Genomic DNA, 21,242 nt, shown 5'->3' with positions numbered 1-21,242 from the left:
CAAGAGGGAAGGGAAGGATGGTATTATACCTTTGCTATTCAAGCTTTGCACACAATTTAACAAAAAGACCCTTGGCTTATAAACCATCCCAGCTTTTGGTTACACGGCACTCACAAAATAGTATCTGAATCATATCTTATCTGTGGATGACTCATCCATTACAGTTATGTAAAACATGTGCTCCAAAAATCAGTGACATTGGGGCTAGAGAGGAGGCTCGGCAGGGGGAAGTGCTCTCAGCAGAAGTCTTATGACCCCGGTTTGGACGGCTGGAACCTACTCAACGGGCGGGATGCAGTAGCACACATATCACACATGTAATTCCAGCACTACGACTGTGAGATGGGTGGTCAAGATGGGAATATTGCCCAGGAGCTCAAGGGCCAACTACGCTAGACTGTACAGTGCAACTGCAGAAACAAGAGAGACCCTGCCTCAAGGTGGAAAGCAAGAACCAGCTCCCCGAAGTTGTCCTCTGACCTCCACATGCATGCTACAGCACACAGGCACCCCCCCCCTCACACATACATACAAATAAAAAGAACAGTGAAGTTCTGATGCAGCCTCCATCATCCAGTAATTTGGTAAAATGACAACTATAAGAGCAGAGGCTCTGCTCTATGTTCTCTGAGCCCTTTAGAAAACATGGAGGTGTTCTGCTGGCCACATACATGCAAATCTACAAGACAGGTTGCAGACATCAAAGGGACTGGGTACTGCTCAAAAGAATGCTCCATAAATGTCACCATGGCAAAACTGGAAGAGTCTACCGTTTTAGCATGCTGATGGCATTGTGTTAAAAAGTTAAAGGTAAGGTTCTTTCCAGCATTACCGTGCCCTCTGAGCATCCTGAGCACTGTAAGAGTCAGGACAGATTCCGGAAATAGTGAAGGAAAATGACTGTTTTGGGGCGGGGCGATGAGAGAGGCACCTGGGTTCACCTGGAGCACCAGCCTGCTGCACCCCGAGAAGCACACTGTGTGAGGCCATGGGAAGGAGGAGCCTGTGCTGCTGAAACCCGGTCCCTGAGAAGTCATGGCTTCATGCTCAAAAGGAAATTTCGGACCTAGACTGTCCACATGCTTTCTTAACAAAAAGTAGTAAAGTTAATTTAATTCATAGAACTGGCTGATCAGAGAAGTATTAATGGCACAAAGTAGTTCTCATATATTTTCCCTAAATCTTTCTCCTCTTCAGCCTTTTATTAACACATTACAATGTACATACCATATGTAGAAAGTTCTGGGCCTCCCTTCCCTCCTCACTGCCTTTATTGGTTTCTTGAGGAGCTCTCTGTCTGCTGGGAGGGAACTTATTATGTAACTCAGGCTGGCTTTGAATTTGCATCAATCCTCCTGTCTCAGTCTTTCAAATGCTAGGATTACGAGCATCCACATCTCTCTCTCTCTCTCTCTCTCTCTCTCTCTCTCTCTCTCTCTCTCTCTCTCTCTCTCTCACACACACACACACACACACACACACACACACTGCTGCATAAACAAAGCATACTATTAATCAAATTGACAGTTCTAACAGGACTAGTGGTTTGCTTTAGGGTTGTACACCAGAGGTAAATTTGTTTCCCGCTTTCTCTTATGGGCGTCAATAAAAGCAGTCATTAAAGATGGAGAAAAGCTAGACAAACTGACAAATGGAAAGGAGTATTAATTTTTAGACAATAACTAAGACTGAAAAGAAATATATACTGGGCTTCACCTAATCTCTCTCAAACATGTGTTTACAAACATAAGGAGGCTACCTCATTTCCACATACATAACTGTATCACAGATTTAGGATTCCAAACCCACTGCAGCATCAATTTCCTAATATCTACCATGCACAAGTCACTATCCTCACAAGGGAAAGCAGCACAGTAAAAGATACCATGCCCCCAGAGACCCGAGTGACAGATGTAAACAAAACCGCTCTACACAATATGAGTGAGAGCAAAAAAGGGAGGGGGGGGGGGATTCTGGATAGATGGCTCAGTGGTTAAGAGCACTTGCTGCTCTTCTATAGGACCTGGATTTGGAGCCTATCACCAATATAGGGAGGGATCCCAGCAGCCTGGAACTCCAGTTCCAGGGGATCTGATGGTGCCTACACACATGTGGCACATAACATTCAGGCACACACATAGTCATAAAAGAGAGAAAGAAGGAACAGAGGGGAGGGATTTAATTTAAATGAGGCAACAAGTCCCAGGGGAGAAACTGTTAACTGCACTCATTCTGTGAATGAGTCTTAGTTTGGAAAAAGAGCAAGTACCTCAGTAAAGGTGTGTTTTAGCGTCCCCTAGCTGGATCACACTGGCTACTTATTAGAGAGAGGTATCCCGCCTTCTCCCTTTTGTGAACATTTGCTTAGCTGGAATGTGTGAAAGGTATAATGTTACATCACAGTTAAGCCAAGAATACTGGCAATTACAGGAAGCTAATAAGAGATAAATTATTTTTTTCAGAGAATCAGAGAAAGTAAGTCAACACTAAAACACTAAGCAATTTGTTTTTGTTTAGGTAATAGCATATTCAACCAAGAGTAAAATAGAAAACATTTGGAAAGGGATCACATAGTAGTTCACAATGTGGTCTTTGCTGAAAAAACAAAAACAAAAAAACAGCACTACTCTTAAGAGTGACTAAATGACAATCTTTAAGATTTTACAAATACAAAGTAAATGTAGAGCAGCAAATTAAGCAATCTAGAAAAACAGCTTCAACGGCGCATAAAGAGGGCAGCTGAAGAATTTTAAGTTCATATTAAGAGCAGGTTAATATTTTGCCTGGTTAGACCGGCAAATTACACTGTTAAGTGTGCCAGTTGTTTTAAACACAGCTTTTTTTTTTTTTTTCTTCAACATCCGTGCAATCAGGTAGGTTTGCCAACCCATAAACACAGGCATCCTCATACAGATTTAAGCCATTTATTGCCTGGGGCACGACGGCCTTACAACTATCCAGTTGCCTCTCCTTTTGTCTTGCTGAGTATCCGGCGTCCAAACAAATAAAACGGCTTTATTTTATTTCATACTGTGGAAGGCAAGGCGGCGCCAGAAAGAGCAGTTTGGGAAAAGCCTAGCGCGGGTCCGGGAGGCTGGCGCAGCCCCGCCCCTCGGGTGCTGGGGCCACGCCCTGCCGGGGCGCGCGTCTCAGCCCCGCGTGGCGCTCCACTCGCGGGGGCGCGCTCATTGCGCGCCTCCCGGCCGCGGGCTTCGCCGCCGGGCAAGCGATCCCCGCCGAGCGGAGGGCATGCTTTCCAAATGGCTTCGCAGCCACAGGTGCCTAGCTGGGGCCTCCCAGCTCCGCGGGGAGTCTGGAAATGAAAAGATGCGGGTGGAGGGAAACAATCCCCGGGACGCGCGGCTGCGCGGCGCTCACTTACTGGCTGACACGCACTGTCTGGTCGCCGGGGACGCGCTGCTTCCCGCCGGGGCTCACCCCGGCTCGCGCGGCGTGGGAGGGGGCGGGGCGTGCGCGCGGCCGCTCGCTCGAGGCGGGGGGTGGGTGGGGGGAGCTCGCCTTACGCGGGGGCGCGCAGGCTTCGTCCCCGCGGCTTTCGCCGGGCCTCGGCAGAGCCCGTGCTTCCCGCCGACCCCGAGCGGCGCACCGTCTCAACTTTCCGGCCGCTGCGGCTCTTCCGGGTGCGGACGCAGGCGGACGGGCGCGCGCGCGCCCCTATCAGCGCGGGAGGCCGCGAGCGGGAGGCGGGGGAATCCGGCGAGGGGGCGGGGTTACGGGGACTGGGGCGGGGTTTGAGTGGGACAAGGGGGGTTGAGGGCGGGGTTAGGGCGTGTAGGAATTCCCCCGCTGGGTGATGGGGAACGTCGGGTGGGGCGGGGCTGGGGGCGGGCAATCTGGGACTAAGGTTAAGTTAGCATCATTAAACTCTGTGTGTGTGTGTGTGTGTGTGTCTGTGTGTCTTTTTATGTTTTCTGGTAAAGGTGGAATTTTTCGTTCAGTATAGCGAGCGAAATTTTATAGGTGGTGTACGATTATGCATTAGCTTTTGTTTCAGAGCTTTCCGGCACCCAGAAAAGCCTTGTGCGCGTTGACGTAAAATAAAAAAAAAACAAATCAGTTCTTAAAAATCTGTATGGGGTTATTATTAAACTTCATATTCTGTTCCAGGAATGTGTTTATCATCTGCCTTTACAAAAATACCCACTGTCTGGGTTTTCATGTCAAAGACTGAATGCTTTCCATGTGAAATCAAAACCAATAAGATGTTTTTCCTCCTCACGTGTAGTCAGTGTGGCACTGGATCAAGAAGGCAAGAAAATGTGTCCAAAAGAGAAGGAAGTAAACCGACTGTATTCAGAGACACTAAAACTATGTAGAAAACAGTAAAATCCTACTAAAACACATAAGTGGTGTTTACTGAATCTAAGATCAATGCTTAAAAATCAGTTGTATTCCAATATATTAAGAAACACCAGGAAAGTGAAAATTTAAAATAATTTACATAAGGATAAAAAATTACAGTTTTTTTTCCATATCCTTTGTTTTGGAGAAAAGTGAGACAAACAAACCTGGAAAAATAGAAATAAAAAAACTATTTAGGGGATGGAGAACTGGCTCTGAGATTCCGCAGGAATCTTGAGACAATAGCTGAACTTTTAGTTCCTGTTATATTAAATCAGTAGGTCTATGGTAAGAACCTACTTCGTAACTTGTGCTTCGTATGACCCTTAAAATAAGGTTCATGTTGATTTAGGTGATGGTTCAGTAGTGTTTGTTTTAGATTTAAGTTTTATTTTATGTGTTTGGGTGTTTTGCCTACATGTATGAATGGGCAGCACATACGTGTCTAGAGCCAGAGGAAGTTAAAAGAGGGTGTCAGATTGTCTGGAGCTGGAGGCACTCTGGGGATGCTGGGAACTGAACTCTGGTCCTCTTGAAGAGCAACAAGTGTGGTGATATTTATTTGTGCTGAAATGTGATGATATTTTATGTGTATGTTAATAAATAAAGCATGCCTGGAGATCAAGGTGGAAAAGGCCAGCCATTTTTAAGTAAACATAGAAGTCAGGCAGTGGTAGCACACGCCCTTAATCCGATCATATGGCAGGCAGGGTCTCTGTGTGTTCAAGGACACACTAGGGAACAGCCAAGCGTGGTGACACACACCTTTAATCCCAGTACCAACCATAGAGACCTGGAGGTCGGTACAAACAGGCACTGACGAGGAAGTGAGGTATCTGGGCTAAGAGCCAATAAGAGGATAGAACAGCAAGGCAATAAAGGCACAGGTAGACAGGAAGTAACTCACCTTTTGATAGCTGCAGAGCTGGAGAGGTAAGGTTGGTGGCTATCACTATTTCCCTGATCACTAAGATGTTCACCCCGATATTTGCTCCGTGTTTCTTATTTAATAAGACTGTTTAGAAATTCGGCTACAAACAAGTGCTCTTCATCTTTGAGCCAATTCTCCAGCAAGTCCATGTCTCCAAATTCTGAGCGGATGAGTTTAAGAAATATTTAATTTGCAGTTTATGGAGTTTTTTCTTGAAAGGGAGGAAGATGGAGGCAGGGCTTTGATGGGGCCCATTAAGGGATGGCTACTTTCTCCCAGTACAACATGGCTATTTTTTATTTTAAAAATTACTTTTATCTATCTTGTTAAATATGTTATGGTTTGAAGAAAAGAAAAGAAAAAGATCTGACTTGTACTCATGAGTCTCTGGCCCTGGGTATAGACATGACATTCTGAATGCCAGTAAGATCACAACATTACATCCGGAGGATTTCTGGAAAATAAAAGACATATCATTGTCCTCACGTGTAAGTGTTCATCCAGATTGGCAGGCTTGATGGCCTATGCCTGTAACCCAGCACTTGGGAAGGATGGCAGGAAGAATAAGAGCTCAAGGTTATCCTCAGCTCCATAGGCAGTTCAAGGTCAGTCTGGGCTACTTGAGACACAATCTCAAAAACAAGCTAATCCAAGTTAGTCTGTCAATTACCTGAATAGAAAAACACTCTTCAGGAAAGTTGTCTGTTCTAGAGATTTTAGAAAATAGTATTTACCCGACCTAACATGGAGGTCAGCATAGTAGTTTGTTTGACCATTGCCCACTCTCATTTCAGGAGTGTTTTTTCTTCTGTAGTATCCCTGTAGCCACTGGCCACTCTCATACCTTGAGGGTGTAATGAACTCTCTTGTTTACATTATGCTCTGTGTCCTACTCACTCTTGGTTCTTTCTTTAATTTATAATCTACATTCATTCTTCTCACTCTTTGTACATGTTTTATTTTTCTTGGGCATGAGACAATGAAATCAGATGCCACTGTCTTGGGCTAGCTCAGGTGACCTTGATCATCCTGAGTCCTAGCTCCCTGAGGTAAAGCTAAGAAAATCAAGGAAGGTTCCACTGTACTCCAAGAACCCACATCACAAGTATCTGTGTCAGGCTTGATGGCACTAGACTTTAATCCTTGGAGAGCCAGAGGCAGGCACAGGTAGATCTTCGTGAGGTCAGGGCTAGCCTGGTCTACAGAGTTCATTCCAGGCCAGCTAGGGTATATAGTGAGACTGTCTTAAAACAAATAAAAACATATAACCAAAAGTACCTGGAAAGAATCCACACCTTACAGCGAGCCTACTAAAAGCTGGATTAACTGATTAGAACTTCTGTGATTGTGGAGATTGAAATGGGACAGTTGTCTCACTATACAGCCCTGGCTGGTCCTATGTAGAGCAGGCTGGCCTCCAATGCAGAGATCCGAAGTGTTGAGATTGAAGGCATGTGCTAGCACATCCAGTATAAACTACCTTTTAAGACAAATTATAGTAGAGCTTTTTTACATACTCGTTTTACATTGTAACTTTGACCCTAAATAATATTAATCATAAATACTAGCTTGCTGGGTGGTGGTGGTGCACGCCTTTAATCCTAGCACTCTGGAGGTAGAGCCAGGCAGATCTCTGAGAGTTCAAAACCAGCCTGGTCTGCAGAGTGAGATCCAGGACAGGCACCAAAACTACACAGAGAAAACCTGTCTAGAAAAAAATGAAAAATAAATAAATAAATAAATACTGGCTGTATTGAAGGTTTATATCTCATCTATCAAATAAAAAAAGAAAAAAGCTATAAACCAGCAAGAATACATATACTTGAAAGTACACAATTTACATAAATTCTTTTATTCTGGATTTATAAATGTTGACAATTGAGTTAAAATTATACACAACAATGAAAGGTATTAATAGAATATATTTCCCTATATTGAATTTTTAAGACTACTGAAGTAACAATTAATGATCATTACTGCAGTAAAACGTATTGACAAGTCTTACACCTGGTATTAAAAAGTGTTTAAAGCACACTTAATAGAAAACAACAACAAAAAACATTTGTTCTAACAAAATTTATTATGCAGTAATTACAAAGATTAAAGACTTCCATCTCAAATAAAAATAATTGTTATAATTACACACATAATAGAGTTTAGTACCCTCAGAGAGTGATTGCAATAAATATCACAGGAAAAACAGTGCATTTTCAAATTGGACAAACACTTTCTCATTCACAGTGCTTTACATAGGAAGGCCTGTCCATGTAATGACTCAGATACAGACATGCTCCTGTAACAGTCCACCAGAGCTGTGCCAGCACAATTCGTTCAGAATGTGAAGTACCGGGCAAACCACTCCTGGCGCTGGGGATCTGGAGAAGCCACCGGGGAAGCTTCACTCTGAGGAGGACTGAATTCATAAAAAGAAAGACATGTAACCCAGGATTAAACGGTTTGCAAAGTAACGGGAAAGCAATTAAATAGTAAGCATTGATTTCCACAACTGGCAACCCTCGTCAGAACTGTAAGGACTGGCTACTCTTCTGCATCAGAGTGGGTCCTCTGAGAACAGGAGTTAGAGTGGCAGCTCAGATGAACTCAGTGACAGGAGTCACATCACATTATTAATTATTACTCCATAGGGCCCGAAAGTAAGCAACTGGCAAAAACAATATTATTGTCTTGGAAGTTTTAAAAAGTGAGTATTTGTGGGAAAAGAGAGAGGACAAATAGTGTTCCCTCTTTGGGCAACTTCTCCATCTGAATTACCATACTCCGACACAAGCACTGATTCTCACATTTGCATCCCTCACTAGAACTCCAGTTGTAACTATACCAACGTATAGTTCTATTTTACTATTTGCACATTTACATTAAGCTTCCATCATTCCGTAAGCACATATGCTAAAGAGTGCATTAGAAAGCAGGCTTTCTTCTATTCTCCAAGTAGTATGTCTTAATTCTAACTCAGACTCTTTGGGCTACTTAAGAAAACAAAAGCATCCCTACCGTCTTTGGGGGAATTACAAGGCACGCAACAATGGGTAATGGAAGCTCCAGCGGTCAAGTTCCTTGAGCACATGCACATGCACCTTACTGATACCTGAGCGCACCCACGCGGGAAACAAGCAATACAAAGTTTTTAGACACGTTCAGAGACAGCTTTGACTAGATTCATTCTTACTAGTTTCTTACTCTTTAAAAGAGTTAGTCATTGACTATGTTAGAAATCACTTAGCTTACAAGCAGAAATACTAACTCCACTTGTAAAATTTACTAGTGGAGTTATTAGGATTTAGTAAAAAGAAAAACTAAACTTGAATCAACCACAAGAAAAATAAGTTGTATTAAAGTGAGCACAAAACAGTACTTTTTAAAATTTTAATCCTTTAATGGCTTAATAATTTCACTTCGTTCAGAATTTACTTAATATATTTAATCAGCTCTGAGGCAACTTCAAACTAGAATAATTTTAAAACTGATTTGTTTCTAAATTTATTTGTATTTAACTATATCATTACATTCTCAGAGCTTATTTCTTTAATTTGGCAATATGCATATATATCTTAATAAGCATGGTAAAAGGAAATAAATATGTAAACTATAAATGAAAATTTTAATAAACAAAAGTTAGCACTAATGAAACCTTGGTAAACTATAAATATTAAAATTCCGAGCACATGAATTATGTGAACACCTCTGTTAGGATTTAGAAAATTCACTAATGATAAATGAAAAAAAAATCTTTGGACAGTGTCAAAACAGAATTCTCTGGAGTGGCCAAAAGGAAAATTTCTCAAGTTAAAAATGTGAAGAAGAAGAAGAAGGAAAAAAACCAACTCCTGGTGAGACGGGGCTCACCTCAAAAATGTCTTGGGCTCTTTGGGTGGTAGTGGCTGTGGAAGTGGCTTGTTGCTGTTGAACTCAACCTCATGGATTGGAGAATTGGGAATGGGTTCCAAGCGGGTAGGGTGTCCATTGCCCACTCCACTGGATTCCAGAGCACTTAGATTGGGAACACTCACAAACCTGTTTGTTGGTGACTTATCATTCTTCTTCTTTTGCTGCGTTAAAAATAACACACGTGAGAATACTCATTTGCTGCAGAAGGACCAACAGGCAAATAGTAGGAGAATATAAATTTGGCATTGAAAATTTTTGGAACCTTTGTGTCAAATTATCATGTTTCAATTAACCAGTGTTACCCAAAGTGTGGTCTGGGGATCCTTGAAAGTGTTCGTCTACATGGAATCCTCCATGACAGACATGCTCCCAGGACAGAAACACAGGGCAAGGGACGCTTAGGAGTGGATGGTTCACCTCTAGTCCCTAACCACTGAGAGGACTAGGAAGAGAATAGGGTGGAGTGCGGGGTGCAAGGAACAGGTGAGGCAGGAGAAGTTCCAAATACCACAGGGTAAGTGGGTCTAGGCTAAAATTAGAAGGCATGAAGTTAAACACAATATTAAAAGAGAGGTCCTTGAACTTTATCCATCTGTCAAAGAGAGGCTGTTCTTGCCTGGAAAAAAAAGGAATAAGAAAATGCTTGGCATAGTAGTTTGAAACAAATCTTACATTTTTTTACTGAAGACTTAAAACTGACTTAAATAATGTGACTTTAAATTCTCTGTGCCATCTTTCTGAAGAAAGAAAATTAAATCTGTATAATTAAATCTGCATTTTTAATTAATGGGCAATATCACGAATTGGCTCACAACTTAACGGCTAAAGTCAAGAGTATTCAATTTTTAATGTCCAATCAGTACTTAAAATGAACAGAAATAAGAGGAACACAAATGCAGCCTCAGAATTTGTCAGCTTGCAAGTTTTTAACTTTAGTCTCAAAGAATTTGATCCCTAGTTCTAGAATTGATGAGCATCAACCTTTATGAAAAATAAAAACTAGTATGTCGTACTTGATTTAGAATATCCTCACATGTTTTTCAATTGGATATATGCTGAATTTTTTTCTGGCAAAATTAGTATTAAAAAATGGAAATTATATATATATATATATATATAAGACTTTTAGACTTTTACTTCACTTAACATAATCCAGTCCCGTGGACATCGGGCATACCATGCCCGGTGACTGACAGAGCCTATGATAGAGTGTGCTGCATAGCACTGTGTGCGAACACTGGAAAGCTACTAGGAATCAACAGCAGCTGGGAGGGTCTCTCAACACTCTATCTTTTGCCTTTTCTTACTCTAATCTGGAGATATCTTAACATTTGAAAGATTTCAGGTGTTTTTTGTTTTTTGTTTTTTCTCTTTTTCTTTAGGAAATCATACAGTTGATAGCCAGGTGTGGTGGCCATGCCTTTAATACCGGCACTCTTTGAGTTCAAGGCCAATCTGGTCTACACAGTGAGATCAGCCAGGGCTACATAGTATGACCGTGTCTAAAAAACAAAACCAAAACCAAAAAAATATACTTCTGGTAAAATTCTAAAGTAGTAGTGGTTCTAAAGCTAAAAAAATTAATTCTGATAAATGCATTAAATTCTCTAGTATGCTTTGTTTACATAAACCTTAAAATGTTTTCTACTTAAAAGCTATGTTATCCTAAATCATTAATTTTAAAAATACAATTAAAGCCAGGTAGCTGTCACACAGCTATAATCCAAGCAATTAGGAGGTAGAGGTAGGAGGATCAGTAGTTCAAGGCCAGCCTTGGCTACAGTTTAGTTCAAGACTGGCCTTGGCTATAGGGTGAGTTCAAGGCCAGCCTTGGCTACAGGGTGAGTTTAAGGCCAGCCTCCAATATAAAGTGAGTTTAAGGGCAACCTAGGTCACATGAGACTGTTTCAAAAAATCAAGCCAAAACAAAAACTGAGCATAAAATTTATTCTGTTCACTCATTCAATTAGTTATTGAGAGCTTTCTATGTGAAGTTCTAAAGACAGCTATCATTTTTAGTTTGCAAAACACTAAAGTTTGGAACACTCCTGAAGAAAGAGTAAATTTGGTGTTCTAAACAGAGAAATTGTATGAGCTTTGAAAATAACATTTCTGGGTAAGGGTCTAGCAGAAATCAGCACAATGTGAAGCAATAAAATATGGATTAAAAACCAGCTTTAATGTAAGCTTTATTTTATTATTGATTTCTCCTAAACAGATTCACAATCCACGTGAAATCAGCATATGCAATTATTTATTCATTACTTGCTTTATTTTGTATAATAATTTGTGTTGATTTTAACAAAGTGTGATAAGTTTTTGCAGTCTGACACATTTACTGAATACCCACTGTACCCAAACACTAGGGCTGGAGGGAGAGGAGCAAATGATGGATAAGTTAGCCAGATTTAATTCAAGGTTCTTCCATTTGCTCTAAGAGAATAATAGAGAATCAGAAAAGTTATACTTAAATTGTCAAGAACAGTCAAGACTGAAAAGTGGGCTCACAAGTTCAGCTGTAGTTCCCTTATGACGGAAGGCTTGGAGCTAGGAAGAACTGTTTGGCATTTGGGGCTAGAGTCTTTCTCAACTCCACAGAGGATTGTGATCAATAAGGAAATGACAATAAATTAATTTGTGTCAGAAGTATGCTTTTCTTTAGAAATATGAAAAACAAAGATAGAGCCAAAGTGCTTGGATATTAATAAAATATTTTAAGGAGTATAAATTACCAATAAATGAGTAGTTCATTCTGAAAATGAACAAATAAAGAACTAATAAACTTTAGCAGGAGGTTATTACACTTAAGAAACCATTTTGGAAGCTTTACCCTTATGCTGCTTGCTTCACATAACTTAACCCATTTCCCTCCAGGTCTTAAGTACATCCCTACTTTACAGTGTCTATGGCACATACCTTAGCCAATGGGTTAATAACACCAACAGTAGGACTTGTGTTAAATATTTTGTTGAAGTTAGTTTCTCGATTGACTAATTCCAGTTGATAAAATTTATTATCCTCCTATGCAAAAGAATTATAAACAGCCTTTCAACATTTTCTATTATAGATTTACAAACTTAAACTGTATGACTGCCATTTCAATAAAAATTTAATATACTATGAAGGGTTATATATTTTGTTTAAACATGTCTAGGCTTGATTGCCAGTGTCCTAAAGATTGCTAGCAGGTCAGCTTTTAGCACCTTTTAAACCCTAGGCCTAAGGATTTAACCATACCGTTTAATACCCTTTTATTCAAGACAGGATCTACTAAGGTCCCATATCTCTTTGTGGTACTGATTGTGGCATCTGCATGGGTCTAACTTGTACTTGAGGTGTATACACACAGCTGTCCTGACAGGAATTAAGTTAATACTGCAGAGACACCTACCAGAGTATAGTAACAATGGTCCCCAACAAATTGCATTTTCCCCACGAATCTCATGCTCAGAGAAGAAAAAGGCAGAGATGCCAGGCAGAGGGAAACTTGTCCCCAAACAGGACTTCCAACAGTTCTGACAGGTTGTCAGATCAACTTGTTGGAGAGACTGGAGCTAAGACAATGGTGATGGACAAGACCACATCTGGGCCAGAACTAGTAAGTTATGCATACCTCTTGTCCGGCATTCAAACGTCTCATGTCAAGACCCCAAATATGGACACTGGGGTTCAGGGGAGAGGGTCGTGAGACTTGTTTTTACCTCTTCTCATGTGGCCTCACGTAATACATTTCCTTTTTCTGCCTTTCACTGTTGTCTGTTTAATTGGCCTATTGAGAATGGGTGGCCAAGCCACCTGGGTTCGGGCTGCCAGGGCCAGATGCTGACCCTAAGAATTTCGTTACCATATATGGCTGAGTGTTTTCCATATATAAAGATGATACTACCATATGTATTCCTCAACACCTGAAAATGGATTTGATCTCATCTAGTCTTTGACATAGTAATATAGTATAGCAGTGGTAATAGAAAAGTGAGTGGCCTCTACGGAGATGAATCTTTCATTTTGGAGTCATGAGTACGGTGTGTTAATACAGCTGATAGAGCAGCAGGGTAAGAATGCGGGCTATGTTCAAACTAGCCTTGGTTCTAGTGTGGTCCAGCACAACTAGACCCTTCATAACCATCTTAGTCACCACTGACTATCACTTATATTACAGATCTTAGCCCACATGCCTTGAGGTTCAGGGCATGACTGTGTTGTAGAAACCGTGTGGAACTGCCCTTGGTTACAATCCCGGATCTGCCCTCTGGTGAGGCTAAATACAATTTATCTGTAACATTTCAAGTAAAAACTGGAAAAATAAATAGCCACTTGGGGGCCACAGATGAATACACTTGCTATGCTTGCTCACTTCATAAATGAAACAGCAGTTGGTCTACTCTCATTGGCTAGAACTATGCTCCTATGTACCACACTTGGAAAACTGGGTGCTTGGCAGGTTGCAGCCCCAGGAAACACTCTCTTCACAACCTACTCCTGGGCTCCCTCTATGGACCCTAATCATCCCTGTGAGTTAAAAAAGGAACTTCCCAGCCTTGAAAACTGATGGAATTTTCTAACTCATAAAGTAATTTTTAAAGGATGTCAGAATATTGGTCTTGTGCTGTTACATGCTAGTATTCAGAGTGTATAATTAAAGCAATCAAGGAACATATAAATGATTAGTGTTGTTTTCACTTTTACTGTGAAAGACTTTCATTTATTAGTGGCAATAAACAGCAACATTTTAATTAATGACCAGGATAGAGCATTTTAGAAAATTCTGAAATATTTTATAAGTTTTCAAACATCTGTATATTTTTTTTTCTTTTTTTTTTTTCAGGGGAGAGCGAGAACGCAGTCCCCCACTACCACAAATTATGCAGTCGAGTTTCCCGCATTTGGGGAAATCGCAGGGGTCAGCACATCCGGAGTGCAATGGATAAGCCTCGCCCTGGGAAAACCACCTTCATGATCATGGTATCTCCCCTGCCAGGTAAGTATACATCTGTATATTTTTATTCCCAAGTAATAATGGTCTTAATGAAGACAGTATATTCATTGTTTCAAATCTTCTATTTTTCTCAAATGGACTTCTGAATGCCCTTGACACTGAGCACCTGAGTACAGTTCTTCCTAGGCTAGACTGTGAAACCTTTCTTTTTGTTTGTTTGGTTTTGGTTTTTTGAGACAGGTTCTTGAGTATACCAAGATACTCATGAATTTGATATGATGCTCAGGTTGGCGTCAAACTTAAGATCTTCCTGCCCCAGTCTCCTGAGTACTTATATGGCTCAATAGCTCTCCTGATCAGTGTTTGGTGGAATACACCTTAGGAAATCAACATGCCTGTAACTCCAGAACTTCAGATACTGAGGCAGGAGGATTGCTGTGAGTTTTAAGCGCTCTATAGCATAACTCTATCTCAAAACAAAATAAACAACAACATAAAAAGAGACTAATCTGTAAGTCGACAATGCAAATTAATGCATGGCTTTCTTAACAGATTTTTCTTAGTTCTAATTCTATATGTACAATATGCATCCCTATATATAGGATGTTAATTAGCAAGTGATAATGAGATTATTAAACATTTAATATATATAAAACTATTTATTTCAATAAAAACACTGAAGAAAAGCATAAAATTACCTTGTTCCAATGCCCAATTTAAATTTGAAATTACATTTTTATAAACTTGATCACAATGCACAGATTTTTACATTTTTCATTTAGCATTATTCAAAAATATTTCCCCATGTCTTCCCAACCAACAGTCTATTGATTGCTAACATGGTTATACTAAAAACAAAATATCTTACAATTAGTTTCTTTATGACCTGGTCTCTTTCTGTAAGCAAGGATTTTAATTCTGCAATCATCTGTAAATCTTCTGGCTTCGATTCTCTCATTAGGTACTTTTCTTCCATTTCTTCTAGTCTATAAACGAGAAAACCTTTATCTCACTGATAGGACTCAGACACAACCTGTTCTAATAAACACTTACATTTTTCAATTAGTCCCGTCAAATACACAAAAATTTAATGTAAGACTTGCAAGCATAACATGATTGCCTCAAGAGCTACAGCTGGTAAAGTCTTTGCAGGAATAAAAGACATTAAGGGCTCCACGGGTTACTTTTGGAAGGATTTATCCACTTTAAGTCGTATGTAAATGAGGTGAGGTAGGCTCTGTGAGGGAGCTGTGAAGCTGAATGACACAAACTTCACAAACTCAGGGCAGTGACTCTTGGGAGTGATTACCATCCATACACTATTGTGTGAGGAGGCTTGTAACGAATACAAGGCACAAGAAAAGAGACAACGGAGAACAAAAGACACACGTGAACGACATCCGCTTGGTGTGGTTTGTGGGGAATGCAGTTTTAAAGCTCTCCATCATCATCGGGTAAGAGAAGAATGACATTTCCTTGTAGGCCTACCCCTTCCTGAATGGTAAGAGACTGTTAACAGGAGTGAATACCACCGAAGAAGACTAAAACAGGGGCCGTTCTTTAGGAGCAGAGGTGGCATGGAGCACGCAGAGTTTAAGGGTGGAGGCAGGGCCGACAAAAAGAGTGCAAATGCAGCCTGCTGGCTTAGTTTGGGGGAAAAAGAACCGTTTCAGAAATTATAAATAATTGGATCAATTAATTTTTGTTATTTTCTGAATAGACGGGGTAGAATTAAAACTTACTAAGTTGTGGTTAATGAGGAGTCTTGAAAAAATTTACTTAGCAAGCACTGAGCAACTTCTAGACGACCCATCATGTAGATACCAGTGATCTGTCACTGTCCCATCAGGCCAATCCTAGAGAGTAGACAACCTCTGAATTGTACTGCCACAAAAGCTAATCCGACTCAAACAAATGATTTGGAGAAAAAATATCTGGCTTCCCACCCTGCCCCTGACTACTACTCTCAAGGGATGATAGGGAAGGGAGGGGCTAGACAGTGATCGTTCCTGGCTCTCCTGGGACTTGGCTAAGACAGTGTGGAAGTTAGTCACACGGCACATTTCAGTGCCTTTTCCCCTTCTCAAAATAAATGAGGTCCTTTGAGGTCACAGCATCGTCTTACATTTTGATTACAATATGAAAGGAATTACCTGTCTACATTTGACGAGCCAATGTTTCAGTTTTCCTTTCTTCTGTCTTTTTCATTTTTTAATTTATTATTATTATTATTATTATTATTATTATTATTATTATTATTATTTTGCTTTTCAGTTTTCTATTCAGGTTCATAAATACTATCTACTCAAGAAGAAAAAAAAAGGTATTTGGGGTTTGTGCGGGAGCAGCCACAAGATGTCACTGGAGTGCTGCCTTTGTGGTTGGAAGCAAAGCCTATGTGGAGCCACTTCCCATAGCTGGGGGAAGAACTAGGAGAAAAAGGAGCTAAGCCCCCCCCCACCATGTCATTTCTGTTGCAGAACCATGAGAAGAAGTGAGTCTAAAACAACCCTTTACACCTTTGAACTTCTTCTTGTTGTAAAGACCTCCTTTGTTCAAGTGTGTGTTTTAATTTAGCTGAAATATCCTGTTATTTTTTTTAGAAAAGGTCTTACTATGTTGCCCTGGCTTGCCTGGAACCCATTATGTAGACCAGGCTGGTCTCTAACTCTCAGAGATCCACCTGCCTCTGCCTCCCAAGTGCTGGGATTAAAGGTGTGCGCCACCACACCTAGTTTAGCTGACATTTTAAACTACACAATTACTATAAACTCATTCTACCCACAACATATCTTTACATCAGCAAAAATTTTAATAAAAAACTAGATAATAATGAAGACAAAGGATTGACAGGAAACAGTCTATAAATGCAAACAGGAAAGCATTAAAGGAGAGGACAAGAAACTATTATGAACCAGTGGTAACTTACAGATATACAAGAATCCTATCCAGCATTCTAATGGGAAGGAACTTAGGATCATTCTAATATCCACTTCAAGGCCACACTAGCCAATGTTTTCCCTTTCCACAGCCATCTGGGCTAGACTAGACTAACAGTGCAAAAGGCCAAGTGCAAAGGATGACTAAGAATAAGGAGATTTGGCGGGGGTGGGGTGGGGTGGGGTGGGGGGTGTTCTAAGTTTGATTTTTTTTTTTTAGTCTCTTTTGCTTTTTTTCATCCTTTCTTTCTTTCTTTCTTTGACATAGGGCCTCAGTTTATATCTTGATTTGAGGTACACTCAGAGATGCCCCTACTTTGGCCTCCCAAGTGCAAGGATTACAGACATATACTACTATGTCAGCCAACCTCTAACCTTTATCATCACAAGGAGTCTGTTTGGTCCCATAGTTCTTAAGTGGCCTTTATGAAATATGCTTCTGACCCTAATTCATAAAAGTCAGGTCTCTGAACATTAATATGGTAGGTAGAATCCCATTTTATTTTCAGTGAGTTTTCAGATTCAGATTTAGTTAAAAGTAATAAAGACTGAATACAGAAAGAAGAATCCGAGCACATAGAAATACTAACTAGGGTCCCTGCTAGTCTCTAGTCAAGCGTATTTCTTGGTGTATGTGTGTGTGTTTCAGAGTGTAGAGGTCAATTTTCCACAGCTCATGGACAACATAGTCCTGTATTAAACTGGACAAAGACGTTTTCCAAGTTATCATTCACCTCATGTTGCTTTCTAAGACCCAAATGACAAGAAAATCAGTGACTAGAGACTGTAGAGCTGAACAACAGCATTACCGGGAACACACACAGTCCAGAAATTCCACTTTATGAATTCTGTTATCAATAAATGAAACAGGAGACTGGAGCACTTCACTGTTGGACTTTTCCCATAATTGCCAAGCAGACTTTTGTGTTAACAAGACCACTACAACTCTCAGCCATCCTCAAAGCTTATAAAATAGCGTGAGTGGGAAATTAAACAAAGAACCAAACAGCTATAAAATCATTGGAGTTTTAGAGATTAAGGACTCAAAAATAAGAAATTCTGGAATGGCAGAGTTAGAAATGACTGGCCTATCTAATGTCCATGTGCAGAATTGACAGTTCTCTCATAAAGAAATGATCTTTTTGTTCCAGTACAGTGAGGTGCTACTTTAAAGTAAACCTAAACAATTAAAAACAATCTCTGGCCAGATGTGATAGTCCACATCTGTATAACCCCAACCCTTGGGAGGTAGGGACAGGGAAAGCAAGAGTTCAAGGCCATTCAAGGACTACATGAAATCCTGTTTCAGAAAACAAACCAACTAACAACAAACACAAAAGTTAAAACGACCAACCCTAACCACTTTTCATATAGCAAACACTTCTGGACCCCAAGGTACTGGGGCAGTTTTTAAAGTAGCTTAAACTTTCTTTACCTATGGAACATGTCAATTAGGTAAAATTGAGTAGTCTAGCCTCTCCTTTGCTATTATGTTTTTTTTCTCCCTTTGTGGGTGTTGGGAATTAAAACAATGTCTTGTGCATGCTAAGCAAACATTCTACCACTGAGCTATGTCCTAGCTCCTTCTTTAAAAAAAAAAATGAAACAATACATTTTAAAATTAGATGCAAGGTTCTTGTTAGGATAAGAGTCAAGTCAATCAAATTTCCATGAAACTCTAAGTGGGTCTGAATACTCAGCACAATTTCTAAAAGTCATTTCAAAGATAGAGATTCTTGCACTGTTTCTACACTCCATTTATCTCAGGAGTTCAGTATTTTGTTATTTGTATTTGTAGAAGAAGCGAGAAGAGAAGCTTTCAGCTGCTCCAGTGTTTCCTCAGCACCATACTTTGGGCTGCCGGCTGAAGTATGGACCTTTACAGCCCCCCTCTCATCCCTCTAATAATTCACCAGGATTTCCTGAATCTGAAGCATCAGAGATGAAGTGCAGGTGTTCCTAACACCATAGGGTAACCCTTGCAATAGGATGTGAAGAGTTCACATGAACCCACCCCCATCTGTAAACTGTCTAAATCTTAACCACTCAGCAGATCTACAGTCTTCGTGTAAGGAAATGGCCAGAAACATCCAGTACTACTTTCCAATATGCTAGCTTCTAGTCCACGAGCTGTTGTTTGTATTTACATTAATTATGGTGAATTAGAGTGAAGTTCTCAGTCACACTGGTTACAGTTCAAGTGTTCCATAACCATTCATGGCTAACAGCTACTAGACTGGGAAGAGTCAATACAGAACGTTTTTGTTATCACGGAAAAGTGTGTGGGACGGTATAAGTCAAAAATAAGGGTACATGATTTGACTTTAATTAAACAAATGATGACCTAAAGCTAAAGGATAGTTACATGATGACAGCAGGTAAAAAGAGAAATGGGGTTGGCTCGTGTGGACCCAAGGCAAAGCCTAAAAAGAATGCTTGTTCTAAAAAAGAAGGCAAAATATTTTATTTATCAGTAACACTAATTCTTCAATTATCAAAAGGTCAAAATATAGAGACATTAAGCTAATGTTTGCTATCTATTAAAATTTCATAAGGAGCAAAACCACAGAAAAGAATAATGTCAAAACAAACACAACCTTTCCTTTTTGTGAATTACTATTTCTAAGGAGATGTCAGGACACACAGACAAACACAGGCTGTTCTTGGTGTGAGTGTGCTGTTTCAGAATGTGAAGAGGGGCACCAGGGTATCAGTGTCTGCCCAATATAGACAAAGGCCAGGAAATGTCAGAGCCAAGCCACTGAGGCTGATTTTATCCGATTTCTACCAAACATGTTATACGTATGCTCTGCTGCATTGCAGACATGTGAGGTCACGATTTCTACCAAACATGTTATACGTATGCTCTGCTGCACTGCAGACATGTGAGGTCACGGTGGCTGAAGAGAAACTTGAAAATTGACTGTAGCAAGAACAAACAACAAATCACCGAGTTTGTGGAAATAGTGAGCTTCTTTTCCATTTTATGGGTCACTTCACGAAGTGGGAACCCTCATGAAATTTATTCATGATAGATTCATATATGAACACCATGTGAAGAGGGCAAATGAGGGTATCAGAAAGAGCGCTTCATCTCAGTGGACACTCCAGTGAAACCAGCAGCTGGGGGCCTGGTTCTGCGTGAGTGTGTCTATGTGTGTCTGTACCTACGCCTGGAGTATTTGCTGAGACTGAGCGGTTACGTTGATAGAAGATGTGAAGACGGTATCTATATTCGAGGTAGGTAAGTAGGTATTAATAACACAAATGCAGAAGGCAGCCCAATAAAGCCAAGAATCTGACCCTCTGGGTAGTTAGTGGTGACTTAACTGTTACTTTATTGAAGTAGCTGGATAATTGGAAAAAGGACTATCAGTGACTAAGCCATTAGCAGCAGCTTAGAGTAGATTAAACCTAAGATAACCTAAAGTGACCAGGGGTTAGGTCAGGGAGACAGACTGAATTCAAAGTGGGTTTTCTGCAGCAGTTTGTAAGGATCCTGGAAAGACAGGGGCTATTAATCTTAATGAACATTAGGAAAGATGTACAGATTTTGACTTGAATAATGGGCTTACTAAATTTGAGTAATAACTTTATTTGTAATGATTTTACTTTATAGATTTCTTAAATCAAGGAAAAACTACTTAAATGCTAATTGTAGAAATTCCAGTAGTACCTGAGTACAGGAAATGAAGTCTCAGCCCCTTTCTTTCCCTGGGACCTACCAATGCACTTGCTAAATGGAACCACATTGTTAAAAGTCTATGTTTGCTTTGAAGGGCATTTTGATTTTTTTGTAAAATATGTATGGTTAACTTATGCATGGCTTTATAAAACTTCTATTGTTCGCAATGTACTAAAACGTCACATTATATAGTGAACACACTTTGAGACGTCACCATAGAAGTGATGTGCCATGGCAGCCACTTTTAAGATATGTATTATTTTAGCAGACCTGTGGCAATAGCAGCAAATGAAACAGAATCATTCAATGGCCTTATGCTAATTAAAGAACATACATAACATATTACATCTGTAATATAGTACTTAAGTCTTCCTCAATAAGTATCTTTTTTTTTTCTTAGATTCAAACATTTAGGCTGAGCTTAGACACAATGCTCCTCATTTTATTATCCACACACGAACTTTCTTTAATGCAATATGACTT

General features: G+C 40.1%; 2 protein-coding genes, 1 long non-coding RNA gene and 1 other non-coding gene across 12 annotated transcripts in view; 1 reads left to right on the top strand and 3 right to left on the bottom strand.

The window, feature by feature from the left end:
- The window catches only part of Mcm9 (minichromosome maintenance 9 homologous recombination repair factor), a 72,251-nt gene extending 68,588 nt beyond the window's left edge, over window positions 1-3,663 (bottom strand). For 2 of the 3 annotated variants that reach the window (XM_052751330.1, XM_052751328.1), the window contains exon 1: window positions 3,383-3,663. The gene's annotated coding sequence lies outside the window, so the exon portion shown is untranslated. The remainder of the gene's footprint in view (window positions 1-3,382) is intronic. The other variant, XM_052751327.1, reaches the window with a different exon arrangement.
- Window positions 1-21,238, top strand: LOC128118592 (uncharacterized). Its single transcript, XR_008221271.1, has 3 exons — window positions 1-3,278; window positions 14,025-14,177; window positions 18,873-21,238. It is a non-coding gene; the product is annotated as an uncharacterized LOC128118592 (long non-coding RNA).
- Fam184a (family with sequence similarity 184 member A) overlaps window positions 7,130-21,242 on the bottom strand; it is a 133,215-nt gene continuing 119,102 nt past the window's right edge. For 4 of the 7 annotated variants that reach the window (XM_052751320.1, XM_052751323.1, XM_052751321.1 and 1 more), the window contains 4 exons: window positions 15,004-15,121; window positions 12,116-12,220; window positions 9,158-9,360; window positions 7,130-7,706 (listed from right to left, as the gene is read on the bottom strand). In XM_052751320.1, coding sequence (XP_052607280.1) covers window positions 7,625-7,706; window positions 9,158-9,360; window positions 12,116-12,220; window positions 15,004-15,121 — 508 coding nt within the window. In that variant the 3' untranslated portion in view covers window positions 7,130-7,624. Of the gene's footprint in view, window positions 7,707-9,157; window positions 9,816-12,115; window positions 12,221-15,003; window positions 15,122-21,242 lie in introns of those variants that run through there. The other 3 variants (XM_052751322.1, XM_052751326.1, XM_052751325.1) reach the window with 2 other exon arrangements.
- Window positions 14,022-14,185, bottom strand: LOC128118787 (U1 spliceosomal RNA). Its single transcript, XR_008221317.1, has one exon. It is a non-coding gene; the product is annotated as a U1 spliceosomal RNA (small nuclear RNA).

This window comes from Peromyscus californicus, unplaced genomic scaffold (genome assembly GCF_007827085.1).
Source record: "Peromyscus californicus insignis strain IS unplaced genomic scaffold, ASM782708v3 Scaffold_22__1_contigs__length_63687245, whole genome shotgun sequence".
Taxonomy (NCBI): domain Eukaryota; kingdom Metazoa; phylum Chordata; class Mammalia; order Rodentia; family Cricetidae; genus Peromyscus; species Peromyscus californicus.
This window is presented reverse-complemented; position numbering and strand designations above follow the sequence as displayed.